Source organism: Scardinius erythrophthalmus, assembly GCF_964197995.2.
Source record: "Scardinius erythrophthalmus genome assembly, chromosome: 9".
Taxonomy (NCBI): Eukaryota; Metazoa; Chordata; class Actinopteri; order Cypriniformes; family Leuciscidae; genus Scardinius; species Scardinius erythrophthalmus.
Genome location: NC_138229.1, coordinates 4167423 through 4185215, shown reverse-complemented (window position 1 = coordinate 4185215; position 17793 = coordinate 4167423). Strand labels below are relative to the sequence as shown.

Here is a 17793-nt window from a genome sequence, read left to right as displayed (position 1 = left end):
ACGTTCATTCCTTTTAACAGGCACACGGATGAATATATTGGTGCAAACATAAGCAGTATCAATGCAGGTTAAAATGAATGAATGTGCAAACTTACTATTATCAAAATAAGAACTCAACTTACCATTATTTAAAGTCAGCAATTAGGTCAGAATCTACTACTGTAATATGATGCATGCCAGATTGAAATAAAAAAAAATTTTAATGATAAATATCCATTTTTTTAATCCATCTGGAATTTATTAGATTGAGAAAAGTCCGTATATGATGTGCCTGAATGGTAAGGGATGAAAACTAAAGTTGAAAATAAGGTGTTGTCTATTGAACAGGAAATACTTAGATGGAGACAAACACTTTCTCTTTTCTTTGGAATAATCTGCATTGATGAACCGCTTACGATATCACCAGGAAAAGTAAATGGGAACAATTTTGACTTTCGTGTTGAATAAATAAAACTATGTACTACACATTAAGTCAAAATAAACACATTTTGGAGTAAGGAGCAGTCAGCCTTGATTAAACCGGATTCTGGGAACCAACCCATACTGTGAACGGCCGCTTTATTCCTCCAGGTCCATGTTAGCGGCAGTGTTTTCCCAGGAGGGACGAACGCGTGTGGTGAGAGGACTGAGAGCATCTCTGTGTCCCTGGAGGGGTTTTCTCAGAGGGACAGAAATAACATACTGTGTTTAATCCACTTACACATGTGAGTCTACACACACACACACACATGTTGGGTTTTCATGCTTTATGGGAACTTTCCAAAGACAATGATTTTTCTACTGTATATTCTCTCCCCTAACCCTAAGCCTACCCTTAAACTCACCCATCACAGAAAACTTTCTGTATTTTTACATTTTCAAAAAACATAACTTATAATTTATAAGATATTTTACTCATGGGGACCAAAAAATGCCCCTCAAGGACAATGATTTCAGATATTGCCATCTATGTAAGGGCATTTTATGCCGATGCAAATTTGCATCATTTAAATCATCATTCAAATCAAATTTGCATCATTTAAATTTAAGCAAATTTGGTGGGAACCATGGGAACCAAAAGATCTGATTTTCTTGCTTCTCTTCTGCATATCATTGATATATCAGAAATAAAATCCACAAAAAAGCCACACACATTTTCACTAGTGGACTCCACTGTGTCCACTGATGTCTGCATACCCTTGACTTCCTGCTATCCTAATAGATTTATGTTAGCGCTGAGCAACACACACACACACACACACACACACATCAGTTGGCCTATTTGTATGCAGAAAATTCACAGCATGTGAACTCAGATGCCTCTTTGATTTATTACCGAAACCTCACAAAAAAAGCACAGATTATAATAATTCAATGTTTTTTTGTTTTTTTCATACAGTGATCTCAATTCCTGCCATTTACTACATGTAACTGCAAAACTTCACATCTTACAACTTTCATATAAACTATATTTAGAATTTGAGGAACTCTAATTAGGAATCTTGAGGAATTCTAATCTGTCTATAGTAAAGCTGCAGTTATTTTGTGCACAGGTACTTTCTAGCAAAAGGGCAATTCACATTTCACTGACAGACGCTGACTAATGCAGACAATCACCAGATTACAGTGCATCACTTCTCAGACATTCATCGACCAGACAAGCTCCAATTCGGCACATTCAATTAGTGAAAACAAGCACCGACAGACATCACTCCGCAGAAGTAGCAGTGCTTCGCCTTCTGAGAATATAGTTCCCAGTATGTATACGGTTAGAAGATGGCTGTGTGTGTCATGTGACCTTGTTATTTGTACACGCTGTGACTATACAAATCACAACATGTAAATAGGAAAATGTTGGCGTTATTTTGTCACTTTTTAGGAGCCGTATGCTAGCTGGAGCCGTTTACCTCCAGTCTTTGTGCTAAGCTAGGCTAGCGGTGGGTGCGTCAGACAGAGTTACGGCACGCACGGAGATGAGAAGGGTATGTATGGACTTATCTAACTCTGGGGGATACGGTGAATAAGATAAAGTCCCAAAAAGTCTGCGTGTTCCTTTAATATGATCAAACCTCAATGCATCACCTCTTTCCAGGGGCGTCGGACTGGGGGTAAAACCAGTACTGATTACCAGGGCCCCAAGGGGAGAGAGGGCCCTTGAAAAGTCTGGAATATATTTTACTTTACCTGGATATTTTCATTTCCTAATTAAATTTCATAACGAATGTCAGATGAAAATGTAAAGTTAGTGTATTGGCTGAATAACTTGGTTGATTGACTGACTACATTTTGTATACAAAAAAGTAAAAGAAAAGTTAAGGTCTCACGGTCCCACCCCTTGCTAATGCGCCAAACATTTTGTTTATGTTAGTTGGTTGAGCCTCTGGTGGAGCGCAAACCTCTGCTGTAGAAATGTCTTTCTCAAAGAAAGCCAAATCAGGCCACCAGAAAAAAAAAAAAGAAAGACAGGAGTAGGAAAGAAAACAAAATGAGGGTAAACAATTGGTAAATTACTTCTTTTCAAAGAAAGGTGAGCACAAACTAGAACACGAAATCTATAGTGCTAAACTGTTTGAATATCTCAGCGATCGTTAGTGCTAAAAATGAACTGAGACAACCCGTTGAAAGAGCAGAGGTTTGACCCGTTAAAATAGCCCCACATCATCACATAGCCTTCACCACACCTAGAGATTGGCATGGTTTTATTTCAGTTAGCCTAATAGCTGGTTTGATTTGCATTGAGAGATGATCTTATGGAAAGTACCCCATGCCAATCTCTAGGTATGGTGAAGGCTATGTGATGATGTGGGGCTATTTTAATTCCAAAGGCCAAGGGAACTTTATCAGGATGCATAGTATCCTGGATCCATAAAATAACTGGCCTTTAAAAATAAAAATCTGCCTGCCTCTATGGGAATTTAACATAGGGGTGTCCAAACTTATGCACCCTGTATTTTAAGGAAGAACATTTATTTATTTACGATACATTATTCATTCACAAAGAAAATTGGTGTCCTTAAAGGTTGGATTTTTCCTAATTTTTTTAATTAAAGCATTGAGTTCAATTTCCAAAAGATGATTTTTTATTCCTCTTTTTAGTCAACTTTAGCATGGGTGTCAAAACTTATGCATAGCACTGTACTTTTGAAAATACAGTTGATGCTGATGAGTTCATTGACGGCGTTCTTCTTCCATGAGGGGGTTTGGCATCACGACGGCTTTGTTTCCAGGCGGATTGTTAAAGAACGTGACACACACGTCTCCCAGAAATCCTGAAGAATTTAAAAGACGACAACTTCGAAACTCAAACTCCAACGGTTCGTGGGAGTGACGTCTGAGGCTGAGACTAGCCTAGTTATTAAATAAATTAATAACTAATGATCTTCGCAACAGAAGTGAATCAATCAATCAAAACTAACTTTAGCTGGACAATAACTTTATCCTAGAGCTGTTGTAAAGCCAAAACAATCTGTTACAGTAATTTCCTATTAAGTCAAGTCAAGTCAACTTTATTTATATAGCGCTTTTCACAATACAGATTGTATCAAAGCAGCTTCACAGTATTAAATAAAATAGTACATCAGTGTTTGTTTCTAGTGTGTTTCCACGTTTGGTAATGCTGATTAATAGTATTGTTGATTGATTAATTAAATTAAAGGAGTCATAACCTAGTATTACCTTGGATACCTACTGCTGTATTATAGTCTTTCAGGCCCTTCTAAAAAAGAAAAGTGAAAAAAAAATAAACACAGAGCTCCTCAGACCCTTATTTCTGAAGGCATTATTTTCTCGCGAGATCTGATGCGATATTTTGGCTGTCGTGGACGGTCATTTTAATAATGCAAATAATGCAAACGCGTTGATTGGTGGCAGGAAGGAGGGGGGTTGACACCGCAGGTAACGCTTTAGCATATCATTCCAAAATGACATCATGGCGCAAGTTATGAATGAACCCGACCTGGCCGCGACCGGCTTCCCAGCCAGTGTATAAGCGTTAGGCAATCAATATACAATAGCCGAATTCATGATGATCTCAGTCATTTGTTGTTTACAAAGTAACGTTAGCAGCCATTCCCCATGTTTACCTCGAAGCTAATACTCCCGCTAGCATACAATAGCCGCATTAGCAGTTAGCTGCTGTTTGTTACACACAGTAGAGCAATAAAAACTCAGTCTTACCGTTTCAATTTCAGGCAAGTCTCTGATGGTTGGAATTGCACCTTTTTCCAAACAGAGCTTCGAGGCCAACTTCGCCTGATATTGCCCCAAATTTGTGTATGATTCCTGTGTGAAATGTTTAGCGCAGACTCCTAACGATAAGCCAGTTGAAAGGGTTGTTGGGACAGCGTCATTAAAAATGAATTTCATCCACTGGTCCCTGATAGTTTGGTCCGTTTTTGGTAGAGAAAACACATTTACATGTTGTTTGTGGCAGTCAACCACAGAGCAATTCAGGTGTGTACTCGTTTCTCCATCTTTCTCGACTGAACTGAATATGAGGGGGAGAGGGGCGGGCTTCCCGCGGCATAGGTTTGCGGTGTCCATATATGGTATATCCTGCCCCGTCATGACGTCAAGACGGGGCTGAAATCAAAATCTCGTATTTGAGTGCGCGTGCACGCGCGCTGGTTTATTTACCCTGAGGCAAACAAACGCTTCACTTTTAAATATCGGCTTCCCGGCCAGTGTATAATCGTTAGGCAATCATAACATACATTGATTCTCGTGGAAAAGTGAAAATTGCAGGTTATGACTCCTTTAAGTATCCCCAACTGAGCAAGCCAAAGGCAACAGTGGCAAGGAACTGAAAAACTCCATCAGGTGACCTAATGGAGAAAAAAAAAACTTGGGAGAACCCAGGCTCAGTCGGGGGCCAGTTCTCCTCTGGCGTTTATGAACTAGAGACCGGTTTTAACTGTATCATTGTAAAGCTGCTTTGAAACAATCCATAATGTTAAAAGCGCTATATAAATGAAGGTGACTTGACTAGCCGAGATCAAACCAACAACCTTCTCACCATCAGAAAGTCTCAGGCGTTTTCTTTGTGAACATCGATCATAATCCACACGCCCTGTCAACACAGCTGTGAACGACTGCCAAAGACATCATTGTCTTCACACGCGTCCGGAGGTTTCCGTGTTGATCCAGCTTGAGTGTGGGTCACGATTATAACATGTTGGCTAGCGTTAAATTATTATACAAATAACTAAGACCTCAAAGTATTTATACACTGAGCTTTTCTTCACATATTACACAGGGTATAATGACATTTTAACTTCATAAAGGTCATTCCATGAACGAGTGCCTTTTCCATTTTAAAAAGTAATTTCTTATTCTATTTTAAGCATTCAACCAGAAAGAAAATGCATTTTACCATTTCTAATACATTTTAAATATTATTATTTTTTTACATAAAGATATATAATGTTTTGATTAAAATGTAAATGCAAAATGCAAATACAGGTAAAAATGGAAACACATGCAGGGATAAAGTTCAGGATTTTTGTTGATCTGTTTAGCATCAGATTTTCATTATGATTAAAGTATTTTTTGCACACACACTCCAGTTCAAAAGTTTGCGTTCAGTAAGATTTTTTAGTCTCTTTAGATTCATAAGTCTCTTATGTCCGCCAAGGCTGCATTTATTTGATCAGAAATACAGTAATACTGTAATATTGTGAAATATTACTAGCGTTTTCTAGCGTAATATATTTTGAAATATAATTTATTCCTGTGATCAAAGCTGAATTTTCAGCATCATTACTCCAGTCTTCAGTGTCACATGATCAAGAAACATTTATGATTAATGTTGAAATCAGTTTGCAGCTTCATATTTTTGTAGAAACTGCGATGCAATTTTTCTTTGTCAAAAGGTCAAACGAACTGCATTTATTTGACATTTAAATCTTGGCACCCATTTCAAATAATGACCCATGAAAATACCCTTATTTGTAGATCAATATGTGATTAAATAAAGTGTGCAATGAGTGTGATTATAACAAATAACTGCAATTACATCAAATTACATAATAATTGTGACAGACCCCAGCTCTCGCTCTCTGAAATGGCACTGTGTGTGTGTGAAACTTCCCAGTTCTCCTGCATCTGTTTATGTAATCGCTCTCTCCTCTCTTTCTGCCCTCCTGCCATCTCACATTCTCTCTATCTGTCCCTCGTTCTCTGATCTCCAGAGGGACAGTGACCTTAATGCCACATGTGACATCATCACGAACCTTCTGTAACCACGGAAACGGAGCTGAAACAACACGGATCGCCTCGGTAACACAATTCAGCAGTTCAGACAAACTAGAAAAAGTGAATATATACGTGTTCTTAAAGTCAACATGCATTTGAAATTGAACCTAGTCCAGTCATTTTAAGCCAAAATGGGGGTCAACCTTGAACAAATTGCAACAGAAGCAAACCCAACTGATCTTGTATCCTCAATATGTCCTGAGAAAGGAAAAAAGAGCCCAGAAGAATCCCATTACGGGAAAGTTTAGAAAAAGACCCAAATATAGCTTATTCATACGCCTATGCATTCTTTTTCTTATGTGAATAAGGTAAAAATGATCATCTCTGCAATAATAATTAATAAAGGCTGGTTTAAAGTACTTCTTCCTGCCTCTATGTATTAATGCTCATGGGTTCCATTCAGATAATGTTTAGATCTGTTGTGGTATTTATGCAAATTAGCACATATGTAATTAGATTATGGACCGTTTGTCCATGTTAACAAACTATTTCAAAAAACTTGTAATAAATTTTTTGTTTGTCTTGATGTAAGTAATCAACTCAGTAATTTTCATGGTGATATCTAAAGGTTAAAATTTTTACCCTATTCACGTAAGAAAAAGAATGAATAGGCGTATGAATAGGCTATATTAGGGTCTTTTTAGAAACTTTCCCCTAATGGGATTCTTCGGGACTCAGGACATATTGAGGATGCAAAATCAGTTGAGTTTGCTTCTGTTGCAATTTGTTCAACCTTTTTTCATAAAATGACTGGACTATACACACTTCTTAACTCCCTTTAAGCCAAAAGGGAAAGGCAGCTTTACTGTCAAAGATTCATCAGTGCACATTAATGCAAAGAATAAAAGTTTTTCTCGATGTGACAGGCAGTTATAGAAGAAGAGCTGAAAAATGGGAGGACGTGATGAGATCAGCGAAAAAGAAAGGCAAATAACATCATGTCATGTCTTAGTTTTTGTTCTCATTAAATATCCTGTTTTATTCGGAAATATGCCCCATTATGAAAGTAATATAACAATATAGTCATTTTATGGTGACTTTAAAGCGGTTGTAAGAGACTTTTTTATTACCACAATACCACACATAAAATGTATTATTATTTTTAAAAAATTCTCACACTTGCAGGTTTATATCCAGAAATTCTGACTTTTTTTCTTAGAAGTTAAAGATATAAACTCGCAATTGCGAGAAAAAGTCAGAATTGCACATTTATATCTCACAATTTTGACTTTTTTCTTAGAATTGAAAGATACAAACTTGTGATTGTGAATTATGAAGTCAAAACTGCAAGATATACACAATTGCGAGAAAAAAGTCAGATTTGCGCATTTATATCTCACAATTTTGACTTTTTTCTTAGAATTGAAAGATATAAACTTGTGATTGTGAATTATGAAGTCAAAACTGCAAGATATACACAATTGCGAGAAAAAATGTCACAAATTGCAAATTTATATCTCACAATTTGGACTTTTTTTCTTAGAATTGAAAAGATATAAACTTGCGATTGTGAATTATGAAGTCAAAACTCAAAAAAGATATAAACAATTGCGAGAAAAAAGTCAGATTTGCGCATTTATATCTCACAATTTTGACTTTTTTCTTAGAATTGAAAGATATAAACTTGTGATTGTGAATTATGAAGTTAAAACTGCAAGATATAAACAATTGCGAGAAAAAATGTCACAATTCCAAATTTATATCTCACAATTTTGACTTATTTTCTTAGAATTGAAAGATATAAACTTCCAATTCTGAGAAAAAAAATTCAGAATTGTGAGAGAAAAAGTCGCAATCACCTTTTTTTTATTCCTTGCAGAAACAAGCTTCCATACTTGACAGACAACTGAAATAACTCTTACTTCTTTGACAGAAAACTTGCTGTCAATCATTTTGCACCTTCATGTTTGCTGACACTGGATTTGCAGGGTGGGATTTTGGAGAGTTGAAGAGACTGGGATGATCCAGTTGAGGAAAGTCTTTCAGAAGTCACTTCCATGATCTTTAAGAAGCTGAACCCTTTAAGATCGACTCATAAGGGCATGAGAGTGAATAAATAAACTTAGTTTTCTTGTTTTTTTTTTTTTTTAATTAGTGGTGTGTGTGTGTGTGTGTGTGTGTGTGTGTGTGTGTGTGTGTGTGTGTGTGTGTGTGTGTGTGTGTGTGTGTGTGTGTGTGTGTGTGGGGTGCCTGGCCCTATAAACAGGTTCTTTCATGTCTGTCTGAGAGATGTACAAAGAGCGCAGCTGCTTTGGCACATCTCTAAACCTGAACATTTACACACACACACACTTTTATCTCACTGCCATCACCCTGTCTCATCTCACCCACACAAAACAGCTTAAAGCCGAGCAACAACACACACTCTTACTCACAGTTTCATCACACACTTCAACAGACCGACACTGTATGAGCTAGAGGTAGAGTGGGAAAACCCAATGAGAGGAGACAAAAAGACACACAAGAAAAAGAAAAAAATATGGAAAAAACACTTAATTCCTCACCATCTGTCACAAAGAAGAGAATAATTTTAAATTAGATCTATTTAATATCGTATTTACTGCAATGAGAGAAATCAAGTGTGCATCATGTAGACACATTTCATCATGAAAAGATAAACATTATTAGATGCAGCAGACAACATCTGAATCCAACAGACACCAACTGGGAACCTTAATTTAGCTGGTCAATGAGAATCAGGTAATATCTGCTTAATAGAATTCAGTTTCATTCAATTAAATTACCCCACTTGGATATTCGCTTTGTGAGAGTTGTGAACCAATTTTCTTAATATTCGTGCTAGCGGGGTGCTGTATTGTTCAGTGGCACACGCTAAGAAAGTCTCATTCCCTGCATGCAGACGTCTTTTGTTGTGTATGTGCCTTCATAATTGAAAAAGGAATGACGTACCACCATCTTGTTGAGGGAGACCCAGCAGTCTGATGGGAAGTCTTGCAGCATTGGCACCAGAAACTGCAGACACCCGTCCCAGTGGCACAGCAACAACATCATCGCTATCAGGTTAATAATCCGCATGACTGCGCTCGCCAGGTCATACGTCATGTGGAAGATCTGGGAGGGCGGAATCACAACACAACATTAGCAAGAGTTTGTCTTATAAAAGTTATATATATATATATATAAAAAAAAGTATCCAGGAAACCTGTTTGAAAACATTATTTTTGCAATTCCGCTTGGTGCCACTAGAGACAGAAATTACACACTTTACTAGTAAGAAACAGGGAAAAAATGGAAACAACAAGCTGCAATTTATTAACATTAGCATTTATTCATTGTTTGTTATTATCTACATATATATACTCACATATAATGACTTTTTATTTCACAATTCTGAATTTTTTTCTCACAATTGCAGGTTTATATCGTGCAATTTTGACTTTTTTCTTAGAAGTTATATATACTCGCAATAGCCAGAAACAGACAGAATTGAAAGATAAACTCAGTTGTGAGTTATAAAGTCCGAATTGCTAGATACAAAAAAACTGAAATGTGAGAAATTATATATATATATATATATATATATATATATATATATATATATATATATATACATACAGTGCAATGCATAAGTGAATACACCCATGCTAAAGTTGACTAAAAAGAGGAATAAAAAATAATATTTTGGAAATTGAACTTATTGCCTTAATTTAAAAAATTAGGAAAAATCCAACCTTTAAGGACACCAATTTTCTTTGTGAATGAATAATGTATCGTAAATAAATAAATGTTCTTCCTTAAAATACATGGTGCATAAGTGAGTACACCCCTATGTTAAATTCCCAAAGAGGCAGGCAGATTTTTATTTTTAAGTATTTTTTTTAATTTTTTTTAGGATACTATGCATCCTGATAAAGTTCCCTTGGCCTTTGGAATGGCATGGTTTTATTTCAGTTAGCCTAAAAGCTAGTTTGATTTGCATTGAGAGATGATCTTATGGAAAGCACTCCATGCCAATCTCTAGGTATGGTGAAGGCTATGTGATGATGTGGAGCTATTTTAATTTCAAAGGCCAAGTGAACTTTATCAGGATGCATAGTATCCTAAAAATTAAATAGAAAAAATACTTAAAAATAAAAATCTGCCTGCCTCTATGGGAATTTAACATAGGGGTGTACTCACTTATGCACCATGTATTTTAAGGAAGAACATTTATTTATTTACGATACATTATTAATTCACAAAGAAAATTGGTGTCCTTAAAGGTTGGATTTTTCCTAATTTTTTAAATTAAGGCATTAAGTTCAATTTCCAAAATATGATTTTTTTATTCCTCTTTTTAGTCAACTTTAGCATGGGTGTATTCACTTATGCATTGCACTGTATATATATATATATATATACACACACACATACATATATACACACACATGCATAAGCTACAGTACAGTATGTACACATTACACACACATATATATATACACAGTACACATATGTGACCCTGGATCACAAAACCAGTGACATGTCGCACGGGTATATTTGTGGCAATAGCCAACAATACATTGTATGGGTAAAAATTATAGAGCTTTCTTTTATGCCAAAAATCATTAGGATATTAAGTAAAGATCATGTTCCATGAAGATATTTTGTACATCTCCAACCGTAAATATATAAAACATATATTTTTGTGAGCGATTACAGCACAATCGTGAACATAAATGAACAACTTTAAAGGAGATTTTCTCAATGTTTAGATTTTTTGCACCCTCAGATTCCAGATTTTCAATAGTTGTATCTCTATGGAAGTAAAATAATGTCAAATGTTTTTGAAACAAAAAGCCTGTTGAATTGCACTACTTGAAAAAAAATAGGCATTGCATTAACCATGCTTGCATTTTAATGCATTGTATTTTTAGGGCTTGCATTTTTATGGGTTGAAATTCAACATGGTTGAATATTTAAGCTGTGAATATTTCAATTAAAAACATTTCAAACACATTTTCATTATTAAAAATTCAATAATCCATATTCACCTTTCATATTTCACTTCCAAAATATTCAAACTGTTTAAAAATACAACCTATAATATTCAACAGGCAATTTTCGGTCCATTTTATTTCGCTTTGCAAAATTCGCTTCCACAAATTCAGTGGTTCAAATTCGACAGTAAATTCAACGGAACTGCAGGAAAAGCAATAGATTACCGAGATACTCTCCATCTGCTGTTAGTCGACCTCACCAGCAGGAGGTGCAAAAGCGCTTGTTGTTGACGAAGACCAGCAACAGTTAGAGCAAGCCATTCATTCATAAAACTCATTTAACAGCAATGCAATGTATTTGTGATTATTATGACGGCGGTTTTATGTTAAATTCAGTGTCTTCACGGTTACTCTCCCTGTGTAGCCTACAAGCATCTTTCTCTACCGTGAACAAGATTATAATGTTATTCCCCGATGCGGATATACAGATCCAATATTACATTTTTGAGGTTGACATATATTTCTCTTGGTTGTTTAGTTGCCTTAACTTTATATTGTGGCGATGTGCTGCATGCAAGCTATTAGGGTTTCCCTTAATACTTAAGGATTCCCCAGCTGGACATATAAAACGCTTAACGTATAGCTTAATGGACTAATTACAGTGATATAAAAGACCAAACTCGCAGGCAAGCAGATTGACTCAGAATAACGCGCAAAGTTTAATGCTGAGCGTTTCCCCAGTGATAGACTGGCATTGACGTTGGACATTCGCACATTTAGGGACCGTCTCTAAAGTGTATACTACTTTGGTATACACGTTTCTAACTTCAATAGCATTTGAATAGAACGATTTACAGTCATAAAACCAACTGTAAAGTGTTCATGTAGTGTCAGGCATAATGCGCACCCTTTGGATTTTTGATATTTATTCAAATAAATTAAAGTTTGCTATTGAAGTTAGAAACGTGTATGCCAATGTTTTATGCAACTTTTGAGACGGTCCCTAAATGTGCGAATGTCCAATGTCAAGCCAATTTTACATTAGGCTACATTTAGTCATTTATTTAGCAGACGCTTTTATCCAAAGCGATTTACAGTTAAACTAACAATAGGAGGACAACAATATGCAAGTGCTATGACTCTTCCCAGTTTAAGCTAGCCTAATGCAATACACGTAGGCATAGCCTATACTATATATATATATATAATATATATATATATATATATATATATATATATATATATATATATATATATATATATATATATATATATATATATATACTGCAGAGAGAGAGAGAGAGAGAGAGAGAGAGAGAGAGAGAGAGAGAGAGAGAGAGAGAGAGAGAGAAGAGAAGAGAAGAGAAAGTGTTAGTATTGATCAAGTGTTGATTTTATGCCAGTATCACGAAACGCCCAGCATGAAACTTTGCGGGTTACGTTCATATTCTTAGTCCATCTGCTTGCCTGTAGCCTATATAGTAGCCTACAGCCTACATCCCCAATAAGGTGTGAGTTTGGTCTTTTATATCACTGTATTAGTCCATAAACTACGTTAAGCGTTTTGTCCCGACAGAAGGGGAATCCTCGAGTGTGAGGTATTGAGGGAAACCGATTATAATCCTGTTCATGAAGAGAAAGCTGATGACATGCTACACAGGGAAAGTAACAATGAAGTTATTGAATGAAACATAAACACAGCTTTTGTGTCTTTATCATCTTTTCCGCATATATACTGACACAGCTCATTTTCATTTTATGAATGAATGTCTTGCTCTTACTGTTGCTCTGTCTTCGTCAACAACACGAGCTTTTGCACCTCCTGCTGGTGAGTTTGACTAACAGCAGATTAGTGTTGTCACGATACCAAAATTATTGTTTCGATACCGATACCAAGTCAAGTATTGCGATTTCGATACTTTTTCGATACTTTTCCTGAAAAGGGAGAAACACTCTCAAATATCATTGCTGTGCTTTATTTTAAAACCGGGACAATATTCTAATCATATAACACACTAATAAATGGACATATGAACAGCAGATATATTAAACATTTGAACAAAATATGAAATATCAAAATATAAAAAATAAATTTGAGCAATGACATTCAAGGTAAAAAAATAAATAAATTTAGCAGCATTATCTCATTTATCATAAGAAACATAAGAGCTTTATCTTGATTCTGAACTGAATAAAAAATATGAACAGCAATTATATTAAACAATGTTTAATATTGGTATGATAAGCCTTATTGGTGATATATTTGACGTGGTGAGAGAGTTGTGGAAGGCCTATACTTCATGTTAAACAAACAAAGACAACGTCGGCAGTGTTGACGGCAAAATAGGCTACAGAATAATTCGTTCTGTATTGAGAGGTGCAATATTTGAAAATTGATCATATTTTTACATTTTATATTGTATAATTGTCAAAACATTTAAACATCAAAATGTCATTGATTAATATGTATTCGTGTCAAAATCTCATCAAAACATTCTATTTTGCCTGGAAACGCTTCCAAGACGCGTGCGTGTCGCGTGAAAAATAGGCGTCGGTTCTATTTCTAGCATGTACGCGTTTTCCGCGCGTCTCGAGCTGCGCCCAGACGCGTGTGTGTCACGCAGGCAGTTAACATGAGAGCCGAAATCAAAACGGACACGACACGCAGCCAGTGTGTGTCAGGCCTTTACAAATCTGGAACGCGGTCATTCTTAGAAGCGATAGCCTACTAATAAATTAAGGAATCGTGACGTATTTCATTTCCGGTTTTCTTTTGAAGTATCGGTGCACCGTGCAACAGAGCAAGGTAGGCAACTTACTTCCATATGTCACTCCTCCTCGCGTCATCTTTTTCAACGAGTCGTGGACCACTTGTGCTCATAGACAGTATATAAACGATTGTGCTCGCACATGCAACCATCTCTGTAGTGTTTTGTTACATGACACTGACAGCGGCAGGTTCTTTGCTGCGTGCGTCAGGAAAAAAACAGACGTCCATAGGGAGGCGGGGTTTTTTTTGTTTTGTTTTTTAAGTATCGATACTGATCAATTTAGGTATCGTGACGTTTTTAATTTCCGAGTATCGCGATACTTTTGAAGTATCGATACATCGTGCAACACTACAGCAGATGGAGAGTATCTCGGTAATCTATTGCTTTTCCTGCAGTTCCGTTGAATTTACTGTCGAATTTGAACCACTGAATTTGTGGAAGCGAATTTTGCAAAGCGAAATAAAATGGACCGAAAATTGCCTGTTGAATATTATAAGTTGTATTTTTAAACAGTTTGAATATTTTGGAGGTGAAATATGAAAGGTGAATATGGATTATTGAATTTTTAATAATGAAAATGTGTTTGAAATGTTTTTAATTGAAATATTCACAGCTTAAATATTCAACCATGTTGAATTTCAGCCCATAAAAATGCAAGCCCTAAAAATACAATGCATTAAAATGCAAGCATGGTTAATGCAATGCCTATTTTTTTTCAAGTAGTGCAATTCAACAGGCTTTTTGTTTCAAAAACATTTGACATTATTTTACTTCCATATATCTCGGCCAAATATTGTCCTATCCTAACAAACCACGTATCAATGTAAAGCTTATATTTTTCAGCTTTCAGACATCTCAATTTAAAAAAATTTACCCATGTGACTGGTTTTGTGGTCCAGGGTCACATGTGTGTGTGTGTGTGTGTGTGTGTGTGTGTGTGTGTGTGTGTGTGTGTGTGTGTGTGTGTGTGTATGTGTGTGTGTGTGTGTGTGTGTATGTGTGTGTTGTGTAATGATTGAACGGATCAAACACACCATTGTTCCACTTCACCTTCACAACCCCTCACCCAGGCAGACTCAGTGATGTCCGGTTTCCTCACTGAGAATTACCATCCTTTTGCTCACCTCACACACTTCAAACACACACCGTCGGGAGAAAAGTTCAGGCTACAACAAACAGACAGACATGCAGTCCCATAGAAATGTAATTCTCTCCACTAATTCATTCACAAATCTGTCTAATGAACGAACATGCATTTCCTCCCAGGACATTTTGTATTTATTACTGTTTGTATAGTGTTACGCATGCCTGAGGATAGAACTGCTAGTTAATGTCTAGGTGGTGTCTGGTATCAAAATATCCATCATTTAATGACTCACACTTCGGTAGAAATCCCCTTCTCATATAATGCAGTGTGTGTATGTTATATAAATGGACTCAAACTGCCAGCTTACTCCAATCATGCAAATGAGTCAGCCTTTCAAACAAAGGAACTTTCCCGCTTGAGAATTGCACCTTTCTCATTGGTCAAGCCAATCTGTGGAACTTAAAGGTCCCATATTTCACACCTTTCTGAAGTATTATTTTAGGTTTTGATGTGCTTAAGAATATATATTTGCGGTATAAGTACCAAAAGCCATCTCAATATATTTTTACAGCTCCTTTCTCAGGAGCTCTGCCAAGAACAGGTCGATTTTGGCCTGTCTACTTAATATTCATGAGCCTCTCTTCTGATTGGCCTGTTGTTTACTGAGTGACCCACCATTGGTGGGGGTTGAGACTGAAGGCGGTGACTGAGTAGTTCTGACATCACATTTATACACAAGTCACAACGGCTCGTGAAAAGGCACAGCTACTTTATGCAGGCTGTGTGCATTTGTCTGTGGATCGACTGCTTTGAAACTTATATGGTAGTTACATACACCTAGACCTCTGCTATCATGAAAAATTTCAGGAAATTTCAGTTTTGACAATATGGGAGCTTTAAAAGCCAACACAAAGTTTCCTTTGTAGTAAAAACTGAAGGTTAAATGACTCTTTACACAGCTTCATACCCCCGTTCTGCTTTTTCAGTCACTTTCACTTTCCATTTTACCCATGTATGCGTGATCGTGTGTATGTGTTTGTGATTTAGTTAATTAAAGCTTTTGATTGATTCTGGTCTGCTTATGAATTAAAGTGATCATAGCTACATGCTAAGAAAGAGTTATTTTTTTGTCGCCACGGAAAATATCCTTTCTGAGAGTTTACAGACTATCAGTACTGAGTGTTCACTAATTAACAGATTAATTGATTGTAATATTAATTCAGCTACAGGAAGTTAATTCGATTAACTGATCCAAATATTTATAATTAATTATAGCAAGTGATGATTAATTATTCATATTTCCCTTTTGGGCTAATTTGCTACGGATGTGATATATATAATATACATAGATGTTTATAAAAATAGCATCTTTTAATGTTAAATATTTTAATGTAAACAACTTAAGTGCACGTTTTAAATGTGCTTTACAAAAAAAGTGCCTCGACTTGAAGGTTAAACTTTACTGTGCACATATTTTCTCCTTTGTGAATAATGATATATATCCGTATTACAGTATTTGTTCAGTGGTTTTCTCTCTGGCTCTCGGTTGTCCAGAGGGTTTGTCTGAAGCCCAGCAGCGACGCACGAATCCTCCTGAGTTTACTTAGTGAAAACAGTACGCTACTTTGTGAGCAGCTAATCAGACCTTTGTGAACAAATGCACCCAAAGGTCTCATTCACGTCTCTCTCTCTGTCTCTCGTCCTGTTTTCCATTACAGATTTTTTCATCTATATTTTTCATCTTTCATCTCTCTACAGAATTTCAAAGCAAATAAACAGAGGAAGCAGCATGCATCATCAGCATCATCATCATCGAGTCACTTCAAGAGAAATCTCCAAGTACCATTTGGCTATAATTGTCAATTATTCCATTTTGGAAATGTGTTCACCATTACAAGTAAGAGCAGCCGTAATCTAGAGGAAGTTCTGATTGAGAAGATTGCAATGTGTGCACAACACAACACAACATACTGTAACATAACATAACAACATAACATAACATAACACATGACAACATAACATAACATGACATAACATGACTCATACTTTAACATAAAACAAAGCATGACACATAACATAACATAACATAAAACAACACATAACACAACACATACCATAACATAACAACATAAAACAACACATGACAACATAACACAACACACAACACACACCACAACACAACACAACACAACACAACACAACACAACACAACACAACACAACACTACACATAACATAACACATAGCTTAACATAACACAACATAACAACACAACACAACACAACACAACACAACACAACACATAACAATATACTACATGTATGTACCTTAACATAACAACACATAACATAACACATAGCATAACATAATATAACAACATAAAACAACACATAACACTACACATAACATAACACATAGCTTAACATAACAACATAAAACAACACATAACAACATAACACAACACATACCATAACATAACAACATAAAACAACACATGACAACATAACACAACACACAACACACACCACACCACAACACAACACAACACAACACAACACAACACAACACAACACAACGCATACCATAACATAACAACATAAAACAACACATGACAACATAACACAACACACAACACACACCACAACACAACACAACACAACACAACACAACACAACACATACCATAACATAACAACATAAAACAACACATGACAACATAACACAACACACACCACAACACAACACAACACAACACAACACAACACAACA

The 17793-nt window shown here is 36.0% G+C and overlaps 1 protein-coding gene across 1 annotated transcript in view; it reads right to left on the bottom strand.

The window, feature by feature from the left end:
• Positions 1-17793, bottom strand: part of LOC308695818 (potassium/sodium hyperpolarization-activated cyclic nucleotide-gated channel 2) — a gene marked incomplete at both ends in the record, with an annotated part of 63745 nt that overhangs the window by 33587 nt on the left and 12365 nt on the right. Inside the window, one exon of the mRNA XM_081374039.1 lies at positions 9142-9303. Within this exon, the coding sequence (XP_081230165.1) occupies positions 9142-9303 (162 nt within the window). The remainder of the gene's footprint in view (positions 1-9141; positions 9304-17793) is intronic.